General features: G+C 50.6%; 2 protein-coding genes across 7 annotated transcripts in view; both read right to left on the bottom strand.

The window, feature by feature from the left end:
* Nucleotides 1-600, bottom strand: part of Ddx11 (DEAD/H-box helicase 11) — a 39,405-nt gene extending 38,805 nt beyond the window's left edge. For all 5 annotated transcript variants that reach the window (XM_059278676.1, XM_059278674.1, XM_059278673.1 and 2 more), the window contains exon 1: nucleotides 469-600. The gene's annotated coding sequence lies outside the window, so the exon portion shown is untranslated. The remainder of the gene's footprint in view (nucleotides 1-468) is intronic.
* A 9,001-nt stretch (nucleotides 601-9,601) lies between these two features.
* Nucleotides 9,602-27,083, bottom strand: Washc1 (WASH complex subunit 1). 2 transcript variants are annotated; one of them, XM_059278316.1, is made up of 12 exons: nucleotides 17,522-17,733; nucleotides 15,746-15,813; nucleotides 13,632-13,668; nucleotides 13,147-13,258; nucleotides 12,874-13,020; nucleotides 12,609-12,745; nucleotides 12,240-12,372; nucleotides 11,861-12,062; nucleotides 11,597-11,773; nucleotides 10,785-10,943; nucleotides 10,141-10,209; nucleotides 9,602-10,058 (listed from the first exon to the last, which is right to left on the bottom strand). In XM_059278316.1, the coding sequence occupies exons 2-12, from the start codon at nucleotides 15,804-15,806 to the stop codon at nucleotides 9,919-9,921; spliced, it is 1,374 nt and encodes a 457-aa protein (XP_059134299.1). In that variant the 5' UTR covers nucleotides 15,807-15,813; nucleotides 17,522-17,733; the 3' UTR covers nucleotides 9,602-9,918. The 2 variants fall into 2 exon arrangements, with proteins under 2 accessions (XP_059134299.1, XP_059134298.1); XM_059278315.1 differs by lacking the exons at nucleotides 13,632-13,668; nucleotides 15,746-15,813; nucleotides 17,522-17,733 and adding exons at nucleotides 19,615-19,768; nucleotides 26,933-27,083.

The following is a 27,083-nucleotide window of genomic DNA, read 5'->3' as shown; positions in this document are numbered from 1 at the left end:
TCCTGAACCCTAAAAAACAGCAGTACAGCAGAGCACTTAACAGTACCGGCCGGGCCCCGGGGCAGATTGCCAAAATGGATCTCAAGTTAGTAATTATCAATAAAACCTGTGTCTTCATGTTTAACAGAGGTGGTAATGGTGCACACCTGACGTTCACTAGATAAAATAATTCCCTGGAGAAAAAAAAATCGCTTAATACAGCTTTCCTAAATTTTAGAACTCACCACACTCCACACATTCAACCTGAAGGCGCCGCTATCCCCGGGCTGCCCCTCGCATTGGTTCTCGGCCAGTCAATCACGCGCTGTCTCCACCCCCCACCCCCCACTTCCGGCCGTTCCGCGCGCTCCGCTCACTCCGCCCCGTGGCTCTCGCTGGCGCCCTCCGTTTGCGTCTCCGCTCGAGCCTGACTTTTCTCGCTTCGCTTCCTTCGCCCTCAGCTCTGCCCCCACGCAGCACCGAACTCACCTCAGCCGCAGGACGGTCTCGCCAAGGCGAGCAAGCGGCGGCTGAGTTGGAACCGCGGCTGCACTTGGAGGAGGAGCGTCCGCCCGCAGGAAAACCGGACACGCGGACACGCCCTCCGCGCCACTGCGCCTGCGCACTTCAGATCACCGGCAGGCTGTGAGCCTGGGTTTGAAGGGGGTGTGAGCGTCCGCCGATATTGGGATCGAGCCTTAAGGGATCGAGCCTTGATCTAACCTCCGACGTTAGATTTTTGGTCTGTCCAGTTATCGTTGCTAAATAAGACTTTTCTGGAAGAATGTTAAACGTTAAAATAAATTTATCAGAGATATAAAGCCTGAAGAGGGTTTTTTTTTTTTTTTTGGTGTAGTACTTCATGCATCTATTTATGAATTTTTCCTCCTTAATGTACATAGTGAATCTGTTTCGCAGTACTGTAGGTACGAAGTTGTACTACGGTGAATTCGTTAGAGTTGGGTAATGAAAAATAAAGAATTGCCAGGCTCTGAGGAACAGTCAATCTGTCGAGATTTGGTTTTCTGTCACTAAAAAGCGCACACAGCACAGAAGGCATAGCGATCGGTCCTTATTAAACTCTGTTTACTGCATAAAGGACACTGGACATGACCCACTTGCAGAGGCTGTGGCTAGAAATCCTAACCACAGCCTCAAGCTTGGGGCCCCTTCTCCCTCTTCTTTCCCAAGAGACAAGAATGATTCATTCTCTGCCCTTTTGCCCGCTGTATAAGGAGCTGGGCAGCAGCTAGACTCAATCCTTCTGGGGTCTGCTAGCCTTTAATTAATTATGCTGGTTTTGTTCTCACCTACTCATAGGCATCAGAGGCTCAAGGCAAAGCTTGCAGTAGCTAACTCTCATGGATGGACTGCACTCTGTCTCGGTTACCTCGTATCTAGACCCTCGTCTGTGGGATGGGCTGGAGATAGTGGGAGGCTTTTCAGAAGTTGTTCTCACAGTTTAGTCTGTTACAAATAGCTGCATTAGGATCAAGAATACTACGGAAACAGGCATCAGCGTTTTTCATGTGTTCCTTAGGGCAGGGGAGGTTTCATGGGAATGAGAGCCAGACATGCTCATACCGGCCTGGTCTTCTCAGACCCCAGTCCTTCCTCTTCTCTAGCTGTCTCGTGTGTACCAGCCCTCTAGTATGCAGGACCTCGCCATCTTAACCCCAACATCCTTTTTAACCCTAAAGTCACTTCACGCTGCATCAAACAGGCTTCATCGTCGTTCATTTTACACACAGGTCTAGCGGCTAGGATTGGTGGGTTAACAAAATAATCCCAGCAGTCAGAGGTGACAGTGAGTCATCACACCTTCTTGACTGGTTTGGATAAGTGTCCCCGCAAAGGTCTGATGTGGTGTGGAAAATATAGCAAGGACTGTGAGGGGGCTTCATGATGCAGACTCTTGGGAGAAACAGTACCCTCAGGCCTCTACTGTCTCCAGCCTGGCTCTCTGTTTACTACTGAACCCCTCAAGAACCTCTGTGACTCAGTCTTCTGAGGATACGGCTGTTTGCCCAAAACCCTCAGCCTGGGAAGGTATGGATGGTAGAGAAGCCAGACAACACGGCAAGGCCACAAGGCTGTTGCCAGTTATGACCCTCCTAGACATGACCCATCTTCACTATCGTGAATGAAACTCTTGAGTTTCAACCTAGAAAGGCTCCTGGGGTTTTCGAGCCTAGGTCTTTCGAGCCAGGAGCTGTTACACTGATGTTCCCGTTCACAGCTCCCTTTCTAAGTCCAAGGAGTTCTCAGACTGTCCAGTCCCACCACTAGGGGTCCTCTGCTCCCCAGTGTGCCAACAACTGCATGGACAGAGCCAGCTGTAGGCCAAAAGCACTTAGGAGCTAGATGATGAAGCCATAAATCCGTTTTCTTGATTTAGGTCCCTGCAGCATCCTTGTAGTAAGAGCTCTGCCCTCAAGAGGGCGACAACTTCCTTGAGAATCCTTCCTCTGGCTTCTGAGACCTGGAGGAGGGTCTCTCCAGACGTGTCAGAGGGTGGCCCTGTGACCTGTGTCACTGCATCTCTTAGGATTTTGTTCCAGGTGTGGGATATGTGACAGAGCTGGGCTTACAGCTCTAGCCATGCAGCCTGTTCCTCACTTCCTGGCATGTGCCTGCTCCGGTCCCCTGTAGCATCATGGGAACGGTTCTTCCTCCACAGCCCTGATCCCATTCTTACCTACAAGGAATGAGAGAGAAGACTGGGTCTGAGGTTTGAGCCCAGCTTCTGGGCTGCCTTTGTGCAATGATCTGAGCTGTTCTTTTGTCAGTTGACACTCGATGGACACGGTCATGTGCCAGGCCCTCAGTAGGGGCTGGATCCCAGGATCGGTAGTCTGGTGGCCAAGCCATCCACAGGGAGCTGGCAGAGTCCAGGACAACCAGGAAGACAAAGGTGCTGAGGTAAGTCCTCATGAAAACAGGTAAACAGAGTCATGGACCTCAGAGGGTGCATGGAAATACAGGGAGTTGGAGGAGACTGTCTTGTGTGAAGGTCACAGCTGGGCAGAGCCCGGGAGGATAGAAGGGATGAGACAGACGGACTGAGAGCAGCCATGTGGCACGCTGCCAGCCTGGATGATTAGCCATGTCTTCTGGTAATAATACATTGTTAATGGGCACCAGTGTTAATTTCATGTAATTCTCACTTCCCATGAAATAGTATTCTGAAAACTCTTCCTTAGCTTCCAGGCCCTAGGACAGTGGTGGCAGAGTAATCCCGGCCACCATGCTGCAGTGCCCTGTCCCCAGTCCTCTGGTGATGGGAAAGGCAGATGGTGAGGGAGAGACAGCAGCCAGAGATCATCAGAAAGGGGAACAATGGCTCAGCCCCAGAAATCGGAGGTCATGCGCCATTTGTGGGGCTCTGACATCCTTGACATATACCTCTAAGAATTTTTTTTTTTAATTCTTTGTTTAATTTGTGGGTTTCTTTGTTTTCTTTAGCCGTAGAGGATGTTTACTAAAGCCACAACGTGAACCCAAGGGCAAACTGCAGGTCAGAGTAGCTAGGCTTCCCTGAAGCCTAGAGCTAGCACAAGACAAGACACACGGAGCAAAATCTGCTCTGTTCCTCTCACCATCCTTGGCCACATAGTTCTCATGAGCTTGGTGGGTTTCTTTTTAAGCATTTATTTATTTTTTATTTTTTGGCACATCAATGTCTGCATGTGTTACACACACCGCATATGTGTTCTGTGCCTGCAGAGGCCAGAAGAATGTCAGCGGCAGCCTGGCTGAAGGACAGGTGATGAGCACAGAAAGAAGCCATTTTGTTTTAAACTGGGTCTCTGGAGTTCTCACTCCTGCTGGAGAGCCAGGACCTGAGAAGACAGGACCTCTGCTCAGGTCACCCTCGATCAGGCCCTATCTTCAGAGAAATTCTAAGCTCGGGCATTCAAGGAAGGAACTATGTCACTCTCCACAATGGCAGATTCGAGAAGAAAGAGGCGCATTATCCCCGTCACCACTGACCTCCACACTATGTATGTTTACGATGACACAGTGCCTTGGTGACGGTGACTCCCCGTCCTTGCAGCTAGACTCCATGGCCTGCCTGATGGCTACATGGAGCGACTTCTGGTGGGACAGCACTGCCACCTATGAGAGAATGCGCAAGTGGGAAAGAAAGCCATGAAATGAGGGAGACTGAATCCCAAGCACCTGGAACACAGGCCGGCCCATGGCTTCCTAGGAACCTCACACTGAACCGAAAACTTGGCTTAAAAGGGCTTATTGGGAAATGTTATCATTTTTTACTATTTTCTACAAAGAAAGTATTTTCCAGTTTTAAATAACCTTGGACTTTTGAATTATAACCTGTTTTTATGTTCAAGCTATCTGTGTATTATTTCTCCTATAGTTGTACATAAAATGTTTTTACATTTAAAAAAAAGGACAAATACTATAGAATTGAAATATATAGAATATATATATGAAGAAGAAAGGAATATAGAGCAATGATTTCCTAAGTACAGAATCTCTGTTTTGTGTGATGGAAAAGCCCCACAAACGGACAGTAGTATCAGGACATAATATCATGAAATTAATGAATATCATAAATATAGTTATTGAATGAATACTGCAAATGTAATCAATGAATACCACAAATTAATGAATATCATGAGTGTAATTAAAAAATAAATTTAAAAAAATCAACCAAGACAAAAAAAATACATGGGCTGGAGAGATGGTTCACAGATTAAGGTTGTTCTTCCTGAGTTCAATTCTCAGCAACCACATGGTGGCTCACAACCATCTGTAGTGAGATCTGGTGCCCTTTTCTGGCCTGTAGGGATGCAGGTAGAACATTGTATACATGCTAAATAAATAAATCTTTTTTGGTGGGGGGGTGGGGAGGGCGTTCTGAGACTGGGTTTCTCCATGTAGTTTTGGTGCCTGTCCTGGATCTCCCTCTGTAGACCAAGCTGGCCTCGAACTCACAGAGATCTGCCTGGCTCTGCCTCCCAAGTGCTGGGATTAAAGGCGTGCACCACCACCGCCCAGCCCTAAATAAGTAAATCTAAAAAAAAAAAAAAAAAACCACACACACACTAAAACTAACAAAAAATCAGTTCACAAAGAATAAACAAGGATATCTTGTAAAAGTAAAAACAGATGCTCACAGAAACTATAAAGTTGTTAAAAATCCCAGTATTAGGGGTGGATTACCTCCTGAGATGTTGGCCAGGGATGCTCTAGAGGCCACTAAAACAATAAAGATCTCCATTGATGTTGGTTACATTCCAAAACTGGATGGTGCAACACTCTTACTGAAGACATCCCTTGCTTTGGTTGCAGGTCTTGAACTGAGTTGGAAGTGTTCCCATCCTATGGTCCAGCTCTTGTATCACCAGAGATGTTACTCAGGTCACTGAGAATAATTATGATCCCAAGTCCTACTCAGTTATGGATTCTGCATACCTGATAACAAAAAGTGCCTGACAAGACTTGCCAGATAGTGCCATAGTGGCACATGTATTTATGGATGGACCCAGCTCTCCGATTAGACGAAGGTCTGCTTCATGAGAGGAAATTCACATCTAGTGCTAGGGGCTTACACAGAACCTATGGCCAGGGAAGTCATAGGTCCCAGAGAAAAACAATTGCCATTGCTCTAGTCAGTGAGTACGATGTACTAGCTGAGCACTTCCCAACACTTGCCCTTATAACTAGAGGTTATTGCTGCTGTCAACGATCATTTATGTTCTTCTGTTTCTTGTTCTCTGTATTTTCCACACTTGTATTTTACCACCGAAGAAATACCACTGACATTGACCATCAGCCATGTTCTAGAAACAGATTTAAAAAAAAAGAAAAAAAAAGTGCTGAACTGTGTTGGTGCATACCTTTAGTCCCGGCACTCAAGAGGTAGAGGCAGGTAGATCTCTGTGAGTTTGAGGCTAGCCTGGTTTATAGAATGAACGAATCCAGGGCAGCCAGGGCTGCCTGTCTTGAAACAGAGAGACTCTTGTCTTTTAAAACTTAAAAAAGTTTCCCTACCCTACTAGAGTTAGAAGACCAGTCAGATTTCCATGTTACCCCCTCCAAGGCTCCGGACCACTGCAGAAAATCGGGCAGAAAGGACATAGGAGCAAGTGGTGGGATGCTGTGAGGCAGTTCCTATGAAATGACGACCTTCCACCGTGGAGGGAAGCTCATTAACACACGGGATATTCACCAGAAGAGAATCTAAGGGAAAGTAAACAGTCCATCTTGAGAGGAATCTCCTTAAGCTCAGCAAAGAACTCAAAGCAGCTTCAGGAAGTGCCTGAAGCTGATCATGGGGCTGTTGGCAGGCACGCCAGGACAAGCTGAGCTACCTGGAAAAGGCTCAGGCCAACCAAGCTATCTGAAAGGGACCTCTCACTGCCTGCGGGTTGTGCGGTGTGCTCCAGTGTTCCAGCTTTGGTGGCTGACAGGCTGCAGCAGGCTTTGGGTGATGGCAGCTGTCTTTGAGAAGTGTCCACCCCTGTCACCCTTCACCCATATCCCTGCAACCCCAGTAAAACTCATTGGTTCACCGAGTTGGACTTTGGTGGGCGCCTCACATCGGTTCCCTATCAGAGATAAGTAGACTTTTGTTCCCATCTCCTGGGAACAGTGTCACACAACAGGGCTGCAGGACCTGCCTCCTGGGGGGCTCCTTGCTGACTTCTGCACTTAGATGAGTCAGGTCACATTCTCCGCAGCCCATGAAGTGAGCCCCAAGGCAGTGGTGTGTTTCTTCCCCTTCTGTGCCACATCCGTGCCCAGAGGGACTGCTGGTGGGCCTGGCCATCAGGAAACGCTGAGTAGCCCTGCAGCCAGACCCCACTTTGTGAGGACAGTGCCATCTGGAGTGCCTCCTGGGACTCCTCAAGCTTGCCAACCTGTGATGCTTCAGTTTCTGCCTCCTTAACTCACTTCCAGGCTCTGTGGGCTGAGTTACTGTTGCCCTAAAGTTAGATTGTGTCAAGTTCCAGCCCCAGGCTTCAAAACCCAGGAGCTTCCTTTTTCTTTTCTTTTTTTTTCCTTCAAGACAGGATTTCTCTGGGTAACCCTGGCTGTTCCAGAACTCAAAGATCCCTGCCTCTGCCTCCCAAAGAGCTGGGAGCATGTATCACCACTGCCTGGTGAAAACCCAGGATCTTAAGCAGTCCCAAGACACCACGGGTCTTCCGAAGTCCTCTTTTTGGAAAGCATGGTCTGCCCCACACTCTCCAGACAAACCTGACTGCCCCTAGTGGTCTGCTGGTTGGGATTCTGCACTCTTTCTGCACTCCCACTGGTGCAGCCCATGTGAGGTTTTGCTTTCCCATTTCTCAATCCTGCCAGCTCTCTAGACTTCCACAGTATCAAGAAAACAAACCAGGCGGATCAGGTGACGAGAGCAATTCCAAGCAGAGGGGTGGAAATAAGACTGGATCCAGAGACCATATAGGCTTGGCAGCTTGGAATAGTAGTGGGCTTCCCCAGAGAAGCCTGGCTGGAGGCCATCTGAAGAAGCCCTGCTCTTCTCTGTGGTCTGAGGAAGAGGGCCAAGGGGATTAACTTCTGATGACTTGGCCTGGTAGGCAGCGCCCTCTTTGCTGGGGCTGAAGCCCCATGGAGCAGAGATGTGGGTAGCTGTGACTTGCTGAGGATTCAGTTCCTTGGCATGGACTGGGTCTCCGAGCTGAAACACACCCTTCTCAGGGGGTAGGTGCAGGATGGGGACAGGGAAAGAGCCAGAGGGGCTGTGAAAGTGGTAGGTAACAACAGCTGATGAAGCTGTGAAGGCCTGGCCATATATGCTATTGGCTCCTGTGTCCCCCCACAAGTATGTGGTGATACTCTTAAGACAGTTTACTTATCAGACCCTTTGAAGTATCTCCAGCATTTCAGAGAACAGGGGAGGGCTGGGGAGAGGAGCCTGGGACCATCTTCACAAGAACAAAGATATTCTAGGGACACCTGTGTCCTTCCTTTGTCTATCAGACGGTTGAGCTGATGATGTACCTCCAGGAACTGGAATTTCCCTTAGGATCTCATACCAGGAGAAGGAAAAGGCTGAGGCTCTGGGACTAGGCAGAGGGGAGCCTGGCTCCATACAGCTGGCTTGTCATGATGGGCTGGACCACATTTGACCATATCTCTTACCTTTTGTTTAAACCTAAAGCTCATGTTAGGACTCCAAAGATGGACTTGGCAGCAGTGAGGGAGATAAGCAGACCTCTTTGCTCCCTCCCCAGGGGAGTCACACTGAACAAAGCTCCCTTTCCTACTTTACACTATGCTTTGTTTTACAGACCTATTCAAGGAAGGTGGCTGAGCCCTGCCTGTTAATGACCCTGGTCTGAGGGTGTCACCCATGGGCCAGGGGTGGCAAGGCCCTGTTTGACAGTAGCTAGTCCCTGACTTCACAAGAGAATTTGGGCTCCATCCACTTGCTCTTCTCGATGACTTCACCTCTCACACATGCCACCGGCCTGGGTCCATGAAACCTGGCCTTGACTGCAGAGCCAGGACACCAGGACAGGTAAGAACAGACCAGCCATCTTCTGTGTCCTTCCCAGACTAGAACTCCACGTCAGGTCCCCACCAGGAAAGGCACTGGGGAAGAATCCGAGTATCAAGGTTGTCTGTCACCAAGCTAGAGGCAAGCTGGGGGCTGACAGACAGCTGAAGATGAGGAACGGTACCTGCCATATTTCCCATGTGAGGGCAGAGGAGGGGGAGTTACCAGATGGCCACCCACTGTGAGGTAACTCAGAGTCCCACCCTCAAGTGACCATCAGGTCCCAGAGAAGCTGCGGGCATGTGCCTACCCTCCTGTCCTGGCAGAGCTGCCGATCTGGTTTCCACACCCAGTGAAGGTGAAAACCACCTCTGGTCTTGCCCTCACCGCTGTGTGGAAGGTTCAGGCTGCCTTCCCCTCCCCACAAAGCCCCCTTGGTAACTTTCCTGCACACGCAGTTTCATCCAGAGAGCTCCAGCTCTTCTGACAGCCTATGGCACACCTGAGTGGCCCCCACATGGCCCATATACCAAAGAGCTACCAGGAGCAAATGTGGATCAGCTTGAAGAAACAGCAAGCCCTAGCCCTACCTGCCTAGCCCGGGGCAGCTCAGCCCCCAAGATCTGCTTGTCCCACCCAACACGGCCAGGACCAACTTCCTGCTGGCCTTCCCAGGAGGCATCTGTGCAGGCCAGGACCAACTTCCTGCTGGCCTTCCCAGGAGGCATCTGTGCAGGCCAGGACCAACTTCCTGCTGGCCTTCCCAGGAGGCATCTGTGCAATGAGGAGTCCTTGATCTTCGATCCTCTCATCTCGACCACAGGAATCGACATCTTCAGGGCTCTTGTATCCACAGGGACCTCAAGCCAGTTTCAGTTCCTAACAACATCCCTGTCCCTCATGTGTTCTGTCCTTCACGGGACTCCCTGGCTTGCCTCTAAATTCTCCTCAGCCCCTTCAGCAAACACCAAGACATTTTTCCCGTGGAAAAATACGCCCCCCCCCCACACACACACAATAGCTGCCCTCATCTCCATTTGCCTTGATGCCGGAGAAAGAGCCCAGTTCCCCCAGACTTCCCGCACCGTGCCTGAGAACATTCGGGAAGGACAGTTCACACTCCAAGAAGCTGTCGGCAGCCAGCATGGCTACTCCTGGTTTATTGAAAGGGCACTGTTGGCTTGGGTTCAGGGCTACAGTGACTTTCTTCATTCCACCCTGTCGCTGTGGTACTCCTCAGGTGAGGATCAAGCAAAGCAGTCACATGAAGCAGGGGAGCAGCAGACGGCTCACACAGCCTCACTCCATGAAGAGAAACTGGGTACAGACCTGGCACAAAACCCCCCGGACCTCCTTGGGCAACAGGACCTGAAAGGCCCCAGCTGGCCAAGGAGCCCCTCCCAGCCCGTCCTGCTGACTGTGGGAGAAGGCTGAAAGCGCTCTCAGGACTCCCAGTCATCCTCGTCCTCGTCTCCCGCGGGCTGCTGCGGGGGCGGCAGAGGGGGGATGGAGTCTGACATTCGGCTGAAGGCTCCACCGGGTCCCTCGCTGGTTCCAGTGCCGGGTCCTTTTCCAGAAATACCTGGGAGGGAGAGGCGATGAGAGAGAGACAGGGGGGCCCCATTTCACCAGCCCCTGAAGATAGAGATGCACAAGATGCCTACCTTTGCGCCTCATGACCAGCTTGTTAAAGAGATCTGACATCAAGTCCCCGCCTTGGCTGGTGGCTCTCACTGCGGTGGGAGAGCAAAGGGTGAGGGAAGAAGAGACCAAGCACGGTATTATCAAGGACAGTCGCACACTGGGACCACCTGCCCCCTGCAGCACTCCCACACCCGCTCTCTTGCCATGGCATGCCCATGGCCCAGTCCTGCCTTCATGTTTCAGTTCTCTGTACCCCTGTATGGACAGGCACAGAGGCTCAAAGAGGCCAGGCTATATTGATAGACGGTCACAAAGCAGGCCAGAAGATCCGTGATGTAAACCCAGGGCTTCTGACACTTTACACACAGATTAACTAGGATGCCACGAGCAAGGACTCTTGGCAGACATAAAGCCTTATCCTCAGGATGGATAAGGATCAGTCCTCCGTCTCATCTCTGAAGACGTCAGGTTCCCTGGGACAATGCTTGTCAAAGGTTCTACTTCCTCATGGTTTCAGCTGGGAGAGCTCAAGATGGGAAAGCTTCTCCCAGGGAACCCATAGCCCAGGCCAGAGGGACAAGGGTACCTATCAGGGTAGCCACAAGGGACTTCCTGTGGGTTGACCGGGAGCCTGGCTGCTGCAGCAGACCCTTGGTGCCCTCACCTTGCTCCTGTTCCTTCTGTTTCTTCTTCTCCAGCTTGCGCTCCTTCACACTGCGCAGCTTGGCCTTGCCAATGCCCCCAGCTTGGCGGATAGACTCGAGCAGAGTGGCCCGGCCACTGGAGGGGTCAACCACCTCCTTAGGAGCTCCTTGGACAGAGGCTGTAAGGAGAAGAAGGGGAAAGGATTGCTCAGCACTGCAAGATGAGGAAAGTTGCCCAGCCTGAGGCTGGAGGTGACTTCAGGATCCTGGCAAATGGAGGGGCCTGTCATCCACAGGGAAGCCCAGCTGTGGAACTGTGGCTTCTAGGACTATGCAAGATGGTCTTGGATTTCTGCAGACAATGAGCTGAGGGGCCTCGTGTCTAGGCATCTCTCCTCCCTCTCCACCCCCTATTTCGATGACACTCTGCAGTGACAGGCCCTGTGAGTCGAATGTGCTGAGCACCATGAGCCAACAAAGGATTTTCCACCCCTCGAAGCGGCTGGAGATAGGCTGAGAGATACAATGGAAAACTGAAATCTGGAAGTTTCAAGTTTGCTGATAGACCCTTTCCCACCGGCTTAACTAGAAACAGGGCACAACACCATCCCCAGGCTTCCTCTGCCCTGTAAAGTCAGAATCCAACTCTGCATAGCACAGAAACCCTCCATCAACCCTGTAAGACGAGGTAGGTATCCACAATGAGAACTCTGCAGATCCCGGACCTGGGAACAAACGACCTACAGAGAAGTCTTCGGGGATCCAACATGAGAAAGCTGGGGGTCCGATTAATGAGGGCCAGCCACGTGAACCCCATCTGCACTGCCCCTACCTGAGTGGGCCACGCTGCTGCTCGTGTCTTCCTCCCTGGCAGCCTGGCAGGGTGCAGCCGCCACTTCAGGGAACACTGGTGGTTGGGGGGTACTGACCACCACCGTGGGAGCTGGGGGAGGTGGCGGAGGAGGTGGTGGTGGCGGGGGCGCTGCCAGCAGCACTCCATCCTCTAGCTCTGTAAGGAAAGTGGGAACGTGTGAGGACTGGGGGAAGGAGGCAGCAAGGGCTCTCTGGCTCCGGTCCATCCTGGGGCCTAGCTCACCTGGCTGGAAAGGTTCAGCTACCTCTGTGTGGAAGGTGGGCAGCTCTGGGATGGCACCGGGAGCGGAGGGGGCGATACCAGGGCCCAGGTCCGCACTGTACATGAGGTCATCTGCGATGCCAGGCAGGTCAGGCAGGTAGGACGGCACATCGATCTCAGGCACTTGACCCAGGTCTGGCACATAGAAGTAGTTTTCCGGAGCCTGCAGGGTCAGGCGGTACAGGAAGTGTGACAGCTCTGCCAGGGCACAGGCCCCACACTGTAACCACAGGGCAGGCAGCACACGTGGACCCGCACAGCCGGGTAGGCACAGGCTTAATGGAGCCGTCCCTGGAACAGCACCCTGGCAAGGTTCGTCTGTCCAAGCACTCCACCTCACCTGCTGCTCCAGCTGTTCTCTCTTGCTGATCGACAGAGGGGCATCAAACAACTTCTCCTCTTCCGTGCCCAGCATCGTGTGGGTTTTTGTTACTGCGCCAGCCAGAGGGTCCAGGAAAACATACTTCTTGTACCTGTGGAGCGGGCTGGGTCAGGAGGCCATCACCTGTCCCGGCACCAGGCAGGCTCCTGACCCCCCTTCCCACTGCATTTGTCCTTTGGATACCCAGGTCTTAGAAGCCAAATCAAACTTGTCAGTCCTGAGAACTATACCAGGCTCAGGCCCCTGAAGCTACCTAAGCAGGGCCTCCCTCCCTCCCTCCCTCCCTCCCTCCCTCCCCTCTTCCCGTTGGCTCTCTCTTGGCCATACAGATTTTCTGTGGTGTTGAAGAGCAGCAGGGAGCTGATGGAGCTGATGTTGCTGGGAAGACCCCCAAGTCCCTCCTCCGCTTCATCCTCAGGCTCTGACTTGGTGTTCACACACACAGGAAAGTATTTCAGCTTCTCCTGGGACAGGATCGGAGTGGATGGAGTTTTAGTACCAGGCTTATGGATTCAGCACCATCCCAGTCTGTGGTCAACCTTCAGTCCCTGCTTCCCAGCAGCCATAGGTGACATGCAGGTGGCATTCAGACCTGCAGGGCCCGCTCGTCCAGTGGGCGGTGCTTGCTCTGGATCCTGTAACGGGGTCTTCTCTGCAGACCAGGGTCGAGGGCACCGGTAAAGATGGAGTCATATTCCTGCAGGCGCTCTGGTGCTGGGTACTTGGCACTAGAGAAGACCTGCAGATTCAGACTTGGCACTAAGAACGGGGTGACCATGGACAGGAAGAGGGCGAGGTGCAGTTGAACAGCAGGGGTACAGGAAGATCAAGGCCCCGGCCACAGAACACAGATGTCATGGCCTACCTTGATGGCCTTCTTGCTGCCCTTGATCTTCTCTATCTTAGCCTGGGCCAAGGAGACCCTCTCCCTAATGGCCTGCAGCTGGCGCCGACTCAGCTCTACTCGCTGGGAGATCCTACCAAAGAAAAAGTGTAGGGATGGGGGCTACTTCAAGCTCTGTAGTCTCTGTGCACCTGTGCCAACCACAGACCTGCACCTTGCCAAGTCCTGGGCTTAAGTGCGCAACACACTACAACCTGCCTACTGGACTGGTCTTAAAGACAAAGGCTGGCGGACCTCTGTCTGCCCCGATTATTCAGCCCAAGGGGTCTAGGAACTCTCTGCCATGAGCTCTAGACAGAGAAGGACAGCCACTGTGGCTCTTGCTTGGTGCCCACGTATGCCATCTGAAACATACGGCTCGTGGACCCAGGAAGACAGATGTGACAGTAGCTACTTCACACAGGTACTAGCAACTGACAGCTGACAATGTCTGCACCCACACCTACCCTTGGTGGTCACATGGTGTTGACAGACTTCTGGTCTCTGCAGAGAAGAAAACAAGTGCAACCAGGCCAATGGCCTCTCCTAAATTTACCTCCAGCAGATGAGGAACTGCCCTACACACTGTGGGTGGCTCACAGAATACATACGAAGTCCCAGTGTTGGCTTATGAGACTTGCACAGCCCCACCCCAGCCTGTCCCATGCTCTCCAGAGTGAGGGGTGGGCACAACAGTGCCAAATATCCTGATGTGCCCTGACATGCCAAACCCAGCATTGCCTTGGGTCTCCGAACCAAATGGAATATGGAGTGAGACTCACGGGACCAAGCCCTTCCGCTCATTAAAGCTTTTCCTCACTGGAGCTTCCCTGACCAGACTGAACACCTGTCCCAGGCACTTCCCAGGCCTAGCCTGCTTGCTCTTCCCCACAATCCCTGGTGTATCTTGTGCACACTAAAGGCCAGGCCTTCTTTATTGCCTGCCATACTTTAGTCTTACATGGTGCCTGGCACAGACGCATCTCCAGGGGCTCACGGTGCACCCACGTGGTTCCCACTCAATGCGTGTAAACTTGGCAAACACTTCCCCACACCTCTGAACCACAGTAGGTCTATCTCCCTGTGATGCTGATTCTGACCACATGTGTAATAGGATGGCGTTCTCTCAATGCTCTTCCATCTCCCCAGCCACCAAGAATACCAGCTCCTGCGTGTGACCCCTTACCCAGAGCAGGCCTCTGAGCATTAGCCCTATGAAGCCAGGCTGTACTGCAGCTCAAACTGTGAGTCAAAATACACCCACAGGTTGCTTCTGACAGGATATTTTATCAGAGCAACAGGAAAGGTAACTTAGGCACCACCATCTCCAACGACGCCTCTGGCTTGGAGCACACCACGTTTAACAAGGCTCTGTGGGAGAATGAAAACATGGCCAGGAGAGTCTCTAGACACCCAGCCCCCAACTCCCCGTGAAGCCAGGCAGATCCCACTTTTGCAGGGCATCATTGACCATGTACCCACCAGGGGACTGATGGACCACTTCCCCCTCAATCCTCTGCCCATCTGTTCTCCCATCTCCCCACAGAGAGAACTGCCACCTCCCCACACCCTAGCAAGCCCCTACAGCATGCTTGCACTGGACTCCTGCCTTTGGTGAATGGCCTCTACTCTCTCAGGTAGTTCTGAGTAGCCTGTCAATTACTTAGAAGCTGACTGTCTCCTCGTGGAACCCTGTAGTCACCAGGTGCTGCTTGGGGAGAAGAGAAGAACGCAGGAAGTGAGGGCCAGGGGACAGGGATGAAAGTAACCGAGAGAGAGGGAGAAACAAGAGGAAAGAAAGGAAGAGACAGGAAGAAGGATGAAATAGAAGAGCAGGAGGAAGAACTGAGAGGGTTGCTGCTTTGGGGGTCATGGCTGGGCCTGTGCTGGTCAGGGTACCCACATATTCACAGACTCTGTCTAGTACCCCGTGGACATCAATCCCAACTCCTTCTGAGTATGTCTGTCTCAGTTAGGGTTTCTGTTGCTGTGAAGAGACGCCATGCCCACGGCAGCTCTTACAAAGGAAAACGTTCAACTGGGGTGGCTGGCTTACAGTTTCAGAGGTTCAGTCCGTTATTATCACGGCGGGGAGCATGGCAGCATGCATGCAGACATGGTGCTGGCTACATCTTGATCAGAAGGCAACAGGAAGGACTGTGACACTGGGCAGTACCTTGAGCATATATGAGACCTCAAAGCCCGCCTCCACAGTGACACACTTCCTCCAACAAGACCACACCTACTCTAACAAGGCCACACCTCCTAGTAGTGCCACTCCCTTTGGGGGCCTTTTCTTTCAAATGACCACAATAGCTAAGCTATGGGAGGCTTTACATTGTTGTGTGAGTATCTTAGAGCATGGTTCCCTAGGGTCAAAGGGAGGGGCCCTCTGTAGAAGCAGCTAGAGAAATCCCCAGAGGTTCTAGCCCTTCTCTCTGCCAAGTTCCTGCTGTGGCACACAGGAGGGAAGGCCTGTTTCTCAGCGCTGATGAGAAACCTGTGATGAGTACCATCCTGTGCACTGCCCACAATCAGCTGATGCCAGGGCCCGGCAGAGTGGGTAGGCTTTTCCACTCACCTGTCTGTTCTTGGTTCCCAAGCAGGTGGGCCATATAGAAGGGGGAAGGTGCTGAGCTCATCCTCGCTCTACAGGACCAAGTGTAAAAAGTCCCATGGGTTGTAGATTGCTCAGCAGGGGCAAGTGGATGAACTCACCACCCCATCCCTCACTGACTCCTCCTTTCCCCGCCCCAAGTCCCGTGTCCTGTCCTGTCCCGCTCACCCTCACTCCCCACTGCTCCATTCTTTATCCTGCTCTCATTGAGATGTTTCTTCTCCGGTCCTCTCTGCTTCCCAGGCTGGAGCTACAGCCCTGGCCCATCTTGTCCTCAGTCATTAACTGTGCAGGCTGATCCTGGGGCCCGACCACTCCCCGTTTTGTCCTTCCCAAATTCTTCTGCCCCACTATTTCTGTTTAGGAACTTCACATGGTTCTATGAATCTCCAGGACAAATCATGAAGTCCTGTCCAACTACAAGAACCCCAGTGGACCTCAACTCACAGGTCTCTACTTTTCACTCAGAGCCCTGCTTCAGGCCAAGCTTCCTGCCTGAAGTCTTCCCAGAGTGTGGCTGAGGACACAGAAGAACAGTAGGCAAAGTTCCCAAGGTTCACAGCCATCATTTTTCTCTTTGACATAAAAGAGCTGACAATGTGTTAGAAGCCAAAATGCCTGCAATCTCAAGCCCATTTACTATCCCCACACGGCAGGACCGCTTTCTCTGCAGCCTACGAAAGACCATACTGCAGACTGCATTCAGTCTGTCTAAGCCTGGAACCCCCATTTCCAACTCTATCAGATGCCATTTGTGCTCAGATCTGAACCCGATCCACACACCCTCTCCCTTCCCCTGAACTTGGCCTGGCCCTAGGGAGTGGGTGAGACATTCCTCCTAATTGAAGCAACATTCATTTTCTTTATGAAATGTATCTCTCACACAAAGCCATTTCAATCTCAAGCTGCAGGTGGATTTTACCCAGGACTCTAGCAGGGTGCTGTGACCTGGGGCCACAATGAGCAGTGTGTGACAACCCCTTGCTAGCAGCCCTTGAATGTGGAGGCAAATCCAGGCAGGCCATTAGGGCTGGTGCTACATCTCCAGGATGTGCTGATACCGGGAAAAACTTGTTTCCTGCTGGACCCGAGTCTGAGTTTGGGAGCTCTGCCCTCACTGGCAGACATGACACCACTAGACCAAGTCCTGTCTGTGAACAGAGACAATCTAGAAGATGCAAGCGGGGAGGGGAGGGGTGCGGAGGGGGGCCACCATGGCATCATTCAAGCCCTTCATTGCAAAAGCCTGAACCTTACTTTTAGCAGAACCTCATTTGGACAGTTCTGATGGTCAAATTATTTTTCTCTTTTCTAGATCCCTGAAAAACTACAGCACTTTCCCCTGCTTTCTTATTCTAAGTTCTAAGCTTCTAGAGGAAACCATGTCTCACACATTTTGTAACCCCTGGTGCCTAGCTGGAAGAGGGGCACATGGTAGGAGGTGGATGGGGTACCTGAGACTGTCAACTTACATACATACGTATGCCCTTGAGGGAGATACAAAAATCCCAGCCTCTGCCTGCTTCTTTACTTTCTGGACTCCGTGACTCCAGTCACCCCCTTGTCCCACACTGCCACCAAGAAGCACTGTGCTACGGATAAACAGCGTGGCCAACGACCAGACAAAAGTCCCAACTATGAGCCCAGATAAACCTGTCCTCCTTAAGTTGACAGTCTCGGGTATTTCGTCACTAGGAAACACAAATTCAACACCAACCAAGACGGCAAGGCCCCACTCACCCTCCAGCTTTGCGCTGCTCCAGTTACCCCGGACCCCTTTCCAGCCCTTCCCACCTTAGGACTGCCACTCACTTTCTCTTTAGGGACTGTCAATCCTGGCCTGTCTGCCTCACAGGCTTTACCATAAAATGTTACTTCTCACACCTCCCTTCCCCATCCCTCTAGACAGACCCCTGTAGTAGGTAGCCATTCCAGCTTTGATCTGGAAGTTCCAACCCCCATTGAGGCTTCAGTAACTGTCACGCCTACAAGGCGGGGCTGAGAGAGGACCCTGAAGACCCGAGATCCGGATGCGACGGCTCTCTTGGTTCCTGGACCCTGGACGCTGGACGCTGGAGGTAGACCGAGCAGAGTTCTCCAGAGAACACGGCCGGACTGTGCTACACCTTTCCCAGACCCTGTAACCTTATCCCTTCACTTGTGAGTTACCCCACAAAATAAACCTCCCTTTTAACTATGTGGAGTGGCCTTAATATTTTAACCAATAGACCCCCACTCCACTCCCAGAGACAAAAACCCTCCCACCATCTGCAGCCACCCTTCCGAATGGGCTTAACTCTGCTTTTGTCACCTGATGGAGTCTCTTTACTTAAATAACAAACAAATATAAAAAAAAAAATTTATTCTGTGTGTGTGTGTATGTGAGCATACATGCACACGCACATGCACACACGGGGGATGGAGTAGCATGTTCCGTGGGGTGTGTGCAGCAGTCAGGTGACACCCTTTCACCCTTTGGGAACCAGTTCTCTCCTTCCACCATGTGGGTCCCAAGGATGAAAGTCTGATCATCAGGCTTGGCAGCAAGTGCCTTAACCCACTTAGTATCCTGCTCACACACACACACACACACACACACACACACACACACACACACCCCATGCCGAGTTTTCCTGTCTGTGAGAGGTGACCAGACATGATGACGCATACCTCTAATCCCAGCACGGGGAAGTTGAAAGCAGGAGGATCAGAAGCTTAAGGTCATCCTCCAGGACACAGCAAGATCAGGGTCTGACTGGGTCAATGACACTCTATCCCTGCCCCTATCCTCCCCCAAAAAAGGAGGAAGGATAACATGACCTCCTCATAGAATATCCCCAGGGCTAAAAGAATTAATGCAGCTAGATCAATGACGGCTAATGCTAAATAAAGATGTTTAGTACAACTGTAGTTAACTGCTCACGTAATTACTTTCATGCGGCACACCATGATGTTTCAGTAATGAAGGACCACAGACATGAAGGTATGCCCATCACATCACAGCAGAGCAGAAAACCTCTCCTCTCCTAACTTACTGAAGGTAATGTTGCCATAATGCAGCACGTTAATCCTGGGTTTGAGGATATGCCGGTGAAAACAAACCTCTTGCTTGCCCAGTAGCATAAAGCACAGCACATACAATTACGCACAATATAATATACTTAGTGATGCTAATAAATGAGATGCACTGGCTTCTGTCTTTACTGTAGTATAATTGCTACTGTTACTTTAGAGTGTATTCTATCTACTTAGAGAGGTCTGCTGTTATTGTCAATCTCAATTTTACTATGTTAATTGATAACATCAAGAGACCACCTACAGTGGATGGCCAAGCCACCTGCATCTGTGTAGCCAACTCTCTTGTCCAGACAAGGGCAAAACCATCTAGTGACCCACTCCTCAGGTCATGGTTGGAGTTAAGGAAGGCATTACAGCACTTAGGTCTGTCATCCCGGCCAGAGTTTATGCTCTAGTTGAAAGGGGACACGACATACTCAGTGCACAGGACTCTGTGCACCAAACACTGAGTCAGTGCAGGCTGACCGCAGGAGTCAGTGCAGGCCGTGGTCTGGCGGGAAGGACATAGCGGCCCCATAGCAGCCCGTGGGACCACAGGAAGACTAAGGGGCTGCATTAGACAGTAAGTAGTGGTGAGCCCTCAGGAACTCACAAGGTTTCCAAGCTGGACTTTTTCCCCTCACACCCTTTCCACACTGGGGATTAGTTGGATCGTTAAGGAGGGTGTCTGCAGAAGGTACGTTCCTAGGGCTACAGAGAATACTGCTTAGGAAAGGGGTGGCCCTCTATCAGGTCAGCCAGGTAGCAGGTCCCACCTGCTGAAGATGTCTCCAGAGATGTTCTGTAGGTGCTGCAGGGCGTCTGCCACTTGCTGGATGGCCTCCTCACGTCGCAGGTCCGGCTGGATGAGGGGCACTGCGTAAGGCTGACCTGCCAAGGAGTGCTGGGTCTTCACGGGTGTCATGATGCCTGTGGGTAGGAACGAACACATCAAGAACATAGTCCCACAGTCACTCTGTCTACCTCCTAGCCACAAGACAAGGTGGTCATGTCACACTCCTGTAACCCTAGCACGTGGGAGATAGAGGCAGGAGCTGCTGTTCAAGGCCATCTTCTGATACATAGGAAGTTCAAGACCAGCCTGGGCTACATGAGACAGTACTGGGGGAGGGGGTGGGTCATACAAAGGAGCTGATTTCTACACAGCTTTACTGTGTGTGAGTATCATGGGAGGCAGAAAAAGAACTCTGCAGAGGCCTAGATAAGAAGATTAAGGGCAATGGCGGGAATTCGTAACTGGCAGACTAGAGTTGAGAAAAACTGGGACACTGTGACCTTACTCCCGGGGTACCCTGCTAAGCACCCTACTTAACACATCAGTTCACCTCCACCTCCCAAGCTCAGAACATCACGACCACGGCGGCAGAGCACAAAAGAGACAGACGGGAAGCAGAGGATGGGTGGGGTCACCCAAACCTACTGCTCAGCTGTCTCCAGACTAAAAACGCAGACACATGACCCTTGGGTGGCGTGGACCGCGTCCAGCATGCCAACACTGCGGATCACAACTCTCCACCACTTTTACTTTCACTTTTTAAAAAAAAATTTATTATGTATACAGTATTCTGTCTGCATGTATGCCAGCATGCCAGAAGAGGGCACCAGATCTCATTTTAGATGGCTGTGAGCCACCATGTGGTTGCTGGGAATTGAACTCAGGACCTCTGGAAGAGCAGCCAGTGCTCTTAAGCCCTGAGTCATCTCTCCAGGCCCTTACTTTGACTGTTAGTGATTCTCATTACGTGCCATGGGAGCTCCCTTACGCCTCTTCCTTTGTGAGTTTTGTGGGAGCTTTGGTAAAGGATGAGACTATATTCAATGGCAGTCTCTTTAGACAAAATAATTCTTTGGAAGAATAATCCCCACCACCGTGGACCCGTGTAGCATGATAACTCTGCTTCCGCCCCACACAGGACTCCCCACTGCGCCCCTCCCCCATTACACCAGGAATAGAGAAGTTAAAGATTTACTACCTGGGCATACCTGGTCCCATGAATGAAAAACACACCATCTAGAGAAACAGTGAGCCCAGAGCAAAAGCCTGAGGCCATTTGGGGCAAGAGTTCAGTTAGTAAGGATAGAACAGTGCCCAGGATTGGTGGCTTACTGGATCAACGGCAAGATCTGGTCTGTCCAACGGGGAACAGATTCTGTTAGGAGGTTAGACTGGCTTGCTCCTCCTCTGCCTTATACGGGAGCATACACTGAAGGAATCAGAACGGCATGGTACAATGAAAAAAGATTAAGATGTCAGGACCTTCCCTTTGGGGAGCAGATGAAGGGAACAAGCCCATGTTATATGACCAAGACATAAAGGAATACCATTAGGAAACAGCGCAAGCTTGTGCTACGCGGTACAAACGCTGCCTCACGCCCCTTGAAGAATGAAAGCTGCTCTTATGGGTTTGTTTCTCAGAAATCAGTGTCTGGAACCGGGCAGGAGGAAGTGTAAGAGGGCACCTGGCAGGGTTACTGAACCTTAGAGGGCAATAGGCATTTAGAGTCTTGTTAAACTTACTATTTTGTGTTTGTTTGGTTTTGGTTTTTCGAGACAGGCTTTTTTCTAACAGCTCTGGCTGTCCTGGAACTCACTCTGTAGACCAGGCTGCCCTAGAACTCAAAGATCTGCCTGCCTCTGCCTCCCAAGTGCTGGGATTAATGGCGTGTACCACCGCCCGGCTAAAGTTATGGTTTTTTGCTTCAAGAAAAATGCTGTAATGACACTGATGACCGCTTTCACCCTGGAACCACTAAGTACGCTTTCAACACTGCTTGTGGTTAAACTACAATGCAATTATAGTGTAAAGGTGTAGCCTGTCAACTATGTTCATAGCAGCACTATTCGTAATAGCCAGAACCTGGAAACAACCTAGATGCCCGTCAACTGAAGAATGGATTAAGAGAATGTGGTACATATACACAATGGAGTACTACTCAGCAGAGAAAAACAATGACAGCATGAAATTTGCAGGCAAATGGATGGAACTAGAAAATATCATCCTGAGTGAGGTAACCCAAACCCAGAAGGACAAACATGGTATGTACTCACTCACAAGTGGATTCTAGATATAAAGCAAAGAACAATCAGACTGCAACCCACAGAACCAGGGAGGCTACATAGCAGGGTCACCCTAGGATGACTGTGACTTATAATAAGTTTTGGTTTTACTCAATTACTGGGCAAGCCTCAATGAAACATTTCACTATTAGGATAAGAATTTATACTGTATCAAGCTGATAATAGAAAAATAAATTTTTTAAAAAAGGTGTAGTCTGTTTTCTATATGGACAGCCATCTTGATTGTGTCAGTCTCTTTCCCTCGCCGACTCCACACCTCCTCTTTGGGACCTGAACCCCGCTGGAGCTGGACTCCCGCACATGGCTGTCTGAGGGACTCAGAAGCTGTCCCTGAGACAGATGTTGTAGTGGCTCACGCCTCTGGGAAGAGGGACATCCAGGCTTTGCTCACCCAGGCCAGAGCCAAGGGGTCCAAAACGTGCAAAGACAGGAAAAAGTATCTCCAAACCACAGGACCAGAGTGGTCTATTTATATATACATTTATATATGGGTTTAATTAGTGCTGCCCCCTAGTGCCACTAAAGCGGCAATCACACTACAACTACCACTGATATGATTGGCAAGAGATGTGCCATAAAGAATTGATACTGAGGCACTAGGCCACTATAATTAGGGGCAACCCCAGGCTCTCACCAGAAGATAGAGAGGAAGACATTCATTAGGCCTGGCACCAAACCCCAGATTTCCTCTTAAGCACCACCCTGGAGCCCTCGATTGCAATGGAGGTGAGTGCCTTTGAGTTAAGTGTGACAGGAAGGACCAGAAGGCTTTACAAGTGCTGCGGGACTGTGTATAAAACGTTTATCTTTTCTTACTACGATCCCTTCCATTCTTTAGACTAAGAACTGGCCCTGCTCTCAGTTGTAGTTCCAGTAATAAAAATCTAGGTATGACCCCGACTGTATCCTAGCAAGACCTTCACCAAGCTAATATCTATTCTTGGCTCCTCCTGCTGGTTTCCTGGGCTCCTGCTTCTATGCTACTGGTTCTCTCCTACCTCCTTGGGCCGAGATTCGTCCAGATCTGATCCTTCCACTCTTTAGTGTTTTCTTGGCACGGGCACCTTTTTCCTAATCCAGTGACCAGGACACTCAGCTTCCCAGATCGAAACCCGCCTTGAGCAACCATCCAAGCTAGTGTTGCTCCTCATTCTGTCCCTTGCACTTATCAGGTCACTAAGAGGGAGAGAACTACTCCACAACCATCCAGGAACCTAACCCTGAGTCCAGAATCTCTCAAAGATGTCTCCTCACCTCTTGCACTGATCTTGAGGCAAGCTTGCTAGCCACGCTGACCTAAATTCAAGCCTGAGGGCTCCCATCTTTAAAATCAAGAGGAAAAAAAATAGAAAGTTTAAGCTGAATTCCTGCAACTGAATGAGTGAGTGTCCCTGCACATGTCCCCGAGGGTAGGACAGACACAAATCCTCTAAACAAGGAAGCAGCAGGTTCACTGGAGAACTAGGACAGTGAACACAGCCATTTACTCTCATCTTGTGTGTAAAGACTAGTCAGCTACGAAGTGTCGATCACAACAGAGATGATTGAGATACAACACCAGACAGGCAGACAGACAGACTCAAAAACAACCGAATCCCCCTGTGTGGAGAGTGCTATGGCGTTGGAATCCACTGGGAAAGACCAAAGACTTGCTTCAAGCTTAGATTGAATGAATTTACTCTCACTGAAGGAAGGCAGCCTTTGAGGCACACAGCATGCCGTGCTGAGCGGGGCTGAAGGAAGGGTTCACAAAGCTGGACATCGGAGGTGGACATTACAGTTATCTCCAGACTTCATGGCCGGAAAGAGAACTGCCTAACTCCCCTCAGTTGTTTCTCTTTCCTGCTGCACAGTAACAAAAACGCCACTTCACCCCAGTCCCACAGTGACAAGCAGAAGCAAGGGTTAAATACCAAGTTTACATGAGCAGAAAGCAAGCAGTTAAACACCTCATAGCAGGAACACCATTAGCCTATTCTTTATTGTTTTTCCAGACAGGGTTTTCTCTGTGTAGTTTTGGTGCCTGTCCTGGATCTTGCTCTGTAGCAGGCTGGCCTTGAACTCACAGAGATCCGCCTGGCTCTGCCTCCTGAGTGCTGGGATTAAAGGTGTGCACCACCACACTCTTATCTCACCTGCAGGCCACTAGGAACTCACAAGCATTCCAGGGCAAAGGCCAACGGCCCTTAAGGAGTGCCTGGTACCATGTTAAGTTTCTTTAGCCATCACAGGTGAGCTATGTGTAACTTATTACACAGATCTGGGCACTCTGGGGTGAGTGTCACTAACTGACTGGGATGGAGCAGGCAATAACACAATGCCATCAGGTTAGGGCTGGCTGTCACATCCCCACAAGAGGGCTAATCCGGGCTGTGAATGCGGTTTTTACTGAGGAACACTGTGGGTTAGGGACATCTGAAAAGTCCCTCTGCGCTACCTGTGGCTATCAGGCACGAGGAACAGCTGGAGTTGGAGCAGAATGGTAAATGACAGCTCATGGTTTCCCTGTAAGAATCCCGGGAGGAGCAGCAAGACACAGAATGATACATAGAAGCAAGTGTGGAAAAGGGCATGAAACCCTGAGACCCCTGTCGTCCAGTGAGGTGACACACTCAGCGTGCAGCTGGAGAACGATACACAACCAAAGACCTCCAGGTACAACATCTCATTCCTGTTGGTTACAGGCTGCAACTGTCACATTTGAGATCTAGTGGGTTCAATTAAAATAGACTGTTAACTTCACCCAATTATTTTCACTGTCAAAATCACGTATGCAACTGGCAGAACCTAATTTCCTTCCTTATCCTTCCCCATGTCCTATCTTCTAAAGAATTAATTCTCAGACGGGCAAGATGACTCGGCAGGTAAGGGCAGCTGCTGCCACCTGCTGACCTGAGTCAGGTTCCTGGGACCTACATCGTAGATGGAGAGAACCCATGTGGGGGTCCCTGAACCTAAGTTCAGGGCACCATCTGTGCGAGGCCACCTCCCACCTTTTAAAGGGTTCCTATGAGGAGGAGAGAGGAATAAGAAACTTTTAGATGGTAAGATAGTGGAGAGGAGATAGACAGAAACACAGGGTAGCTTCGGGAGGACCTGGATCAAAATTCACTGGCCCCCTCCTGTCTTTTCAAAAGGCCTTTTTATAACAATGCCTGGGGCGGAGCAAAAGACCTCCGCCTTGCCATCAAAGCACACTGTACAGCCAAGTGCAGATCTTCCAAATACTTGGGAACCATGCCCATGGTCCCATCATCCCCTTATGCAGCCCTGCTGGGTAAAGCAAGCTCAGATTCTCTGACACTGAGTAATTTGGGCCTCCACAAACCCACTCCCAAAAGTTACCCTCTGACCTTCACATTCTCAGCAAGACATACATGTACCCACACAACATCACATTTGAACACACAAAAAAATTTGTAAAATTTTTATAAAGCGTCTCTGTTACTCTTTTTAGGCAAGACATATCCAAGAATGGGCTTTGGGGTAAGAATCACAATTAATCATAGCATTGTCGTTTTATTATTCTGCCAGTCCACCTCATCTCCACAATGGCCTTCTATCTCTCTTCGTGTCTGGGAACTTATTAGTACTCCCAATTTTAATTAAGGAAGTTTGGGCAGACCCAACGACAACTTCAACAATCAAATCTTAGCTTATGCTAGATATGAGTCGATTATCTCATTCAAGAACTTGTTATCTACCAGTATGTTCTGTCGTTTTTATACATAAAAATGAAAACCATGTAAGAGTTCACATTTTTTTTTCAGCCCCAATGGTCAGACAGTTTATCTTGAAACCCTGCCCTATGCCCCCTTCGTGGGTCCTGATGTTAGGGGAAAAACAAGAGACTCTGCTCTGAGCCCCAATGGTCAGTCAGCATTGTTGTTGTAGCTGTTCATCTTCACAGTAAACTCTGGAATTAAATACTGCTATCTACTTTTACAAAGAGGTTGATGGCTATCATCGCTGGAAAAGTCTGGGGTGTCATTTGTGCAGAACGCTACCCTCCAAGCACGACAGCCACCATCTTCATTGGGGTAACGGTTACTACTTCCAACGTGAAGTTCAAGATAGGCCTGTGGACTTGTGCCATTCTCTCATGGGGGTGGGGGTGAGGTGTTCTGCCCTTCCCTCCTGCCTCTCCTGGCCCGGTATGTAAAATTCTGTCCCAGTTGCACATCACCTAGTGTACACACTGGAAAGTTAACTGAGCGGGGCTCATCATCCACGCAGAGTGGCTTTCTGGTGATTCCGCTGCTCTGGGGTCACCCATGTTCTGTAAGTAAACGCGGTAAACTCAGGGGTTCCCCAAGGATGGCTTTGATGGAACTGTACTTTGGTTTGTCACTGGGGCCCTGTCACTAGGGGATAGATGTCTGTTTGCATCTCCACCCACAAGGGGAAGTTTCTAAGCCACCATCTAAAACGGATTGAAGGCCACCTACTTAATGGGGAAAAATAACTAATAGCTGAAAAGATAGAGATGTAGCTGAAAAATAAAAGCACTTTACCAGAAGTCATCTATACGTGAGTTTTGTTCCGAGACTCCCCACAAGTGGCTGCAGTTCGGTCTAGGCCTCCAATAATGCCTGCTTACTCATCATTTTGACTTTTTATGTGTCCCATGAACATATAAACAATCCCGAATGAGAGTGTTTCTCTTGCATCTACCCATGTTAATCAATATTTCTTTTTATATTAAATTGACAAGAGACCGTACTCTTTTTTTTTTTCCCCTAGCATGAATGACATGTTCCTAGTGGCAGGCATTTGGCATCTGGTAAACAAACACCGGACTGACCCAGAATCACCAACGCCCACCACGAGCGTGTCTTCCCGTGCAATTCATCATTTCGTCAGCGCCCGGCACCCTGGAGCACATCCTCCTCCCCGACCCGTGCTCCCTGGAAACTTCAGGCAGCCAAGGGGTGCGTCTCTACCCTGCAGCCCGAGCCCTGCACGGCCCGGCCCGCCCCCCCCGGCGCCCTCACCGGCCTCCTCCGATCCGCTGCAGGGTCGCTCTGCTCCGGGCCTCGCTGTCACTGCCCGCACCGGCCGGGCCCGCACGCCTGACCCAAGGCGGCGGCGTCACCTGCTCGCCACCGCCCCGCTGCCCGGCAGTCCCGCGCCGCCCGCTTCCGC

Source organism: Peromyscus eremicus, chromosome 13 (genome assembly GCF_949786415.1).
Source record: "Peromyscus eremicus chromosome 13, PerEre_H2_v1, whole genome shotgun sequence".
In the NCBI taxonomy this organism is placed as follows: Eukaryota; Metazoa; Chordata; class Mammalia; order Rodentia; family Cricetidae; genus Peromyscus; species Peromyscus eremicus.
Note: the sequence above shows the minus strand (reverse complement) of the source record. Positions and strands in the feature narration are given on the sequence as shown.

Coding starts and splice junctions, on each gene's coding strand:
- Washc1 (XM_059278315.1), bottom strand. CDS start 19,763: ATGACACCCGTGAAGACCCAGCACTCCTTGGCAGGTCAGCCTTACGCA. Junction 13,021..13,146: donor GCAGCAAGAAGGCCATCAAG/GTAGGCCATGAC, acceptor CTGAATCTGCAG/GTCTTCTCTAGTGCCAAGTA. Junction 10,059..10,140: donor GCTGGTCATGAGGCGCAAAG/GTAGGCATCTTG, acceptor TCTCCCTCCCAG/GTATTTCTGGAAAAGGACCC.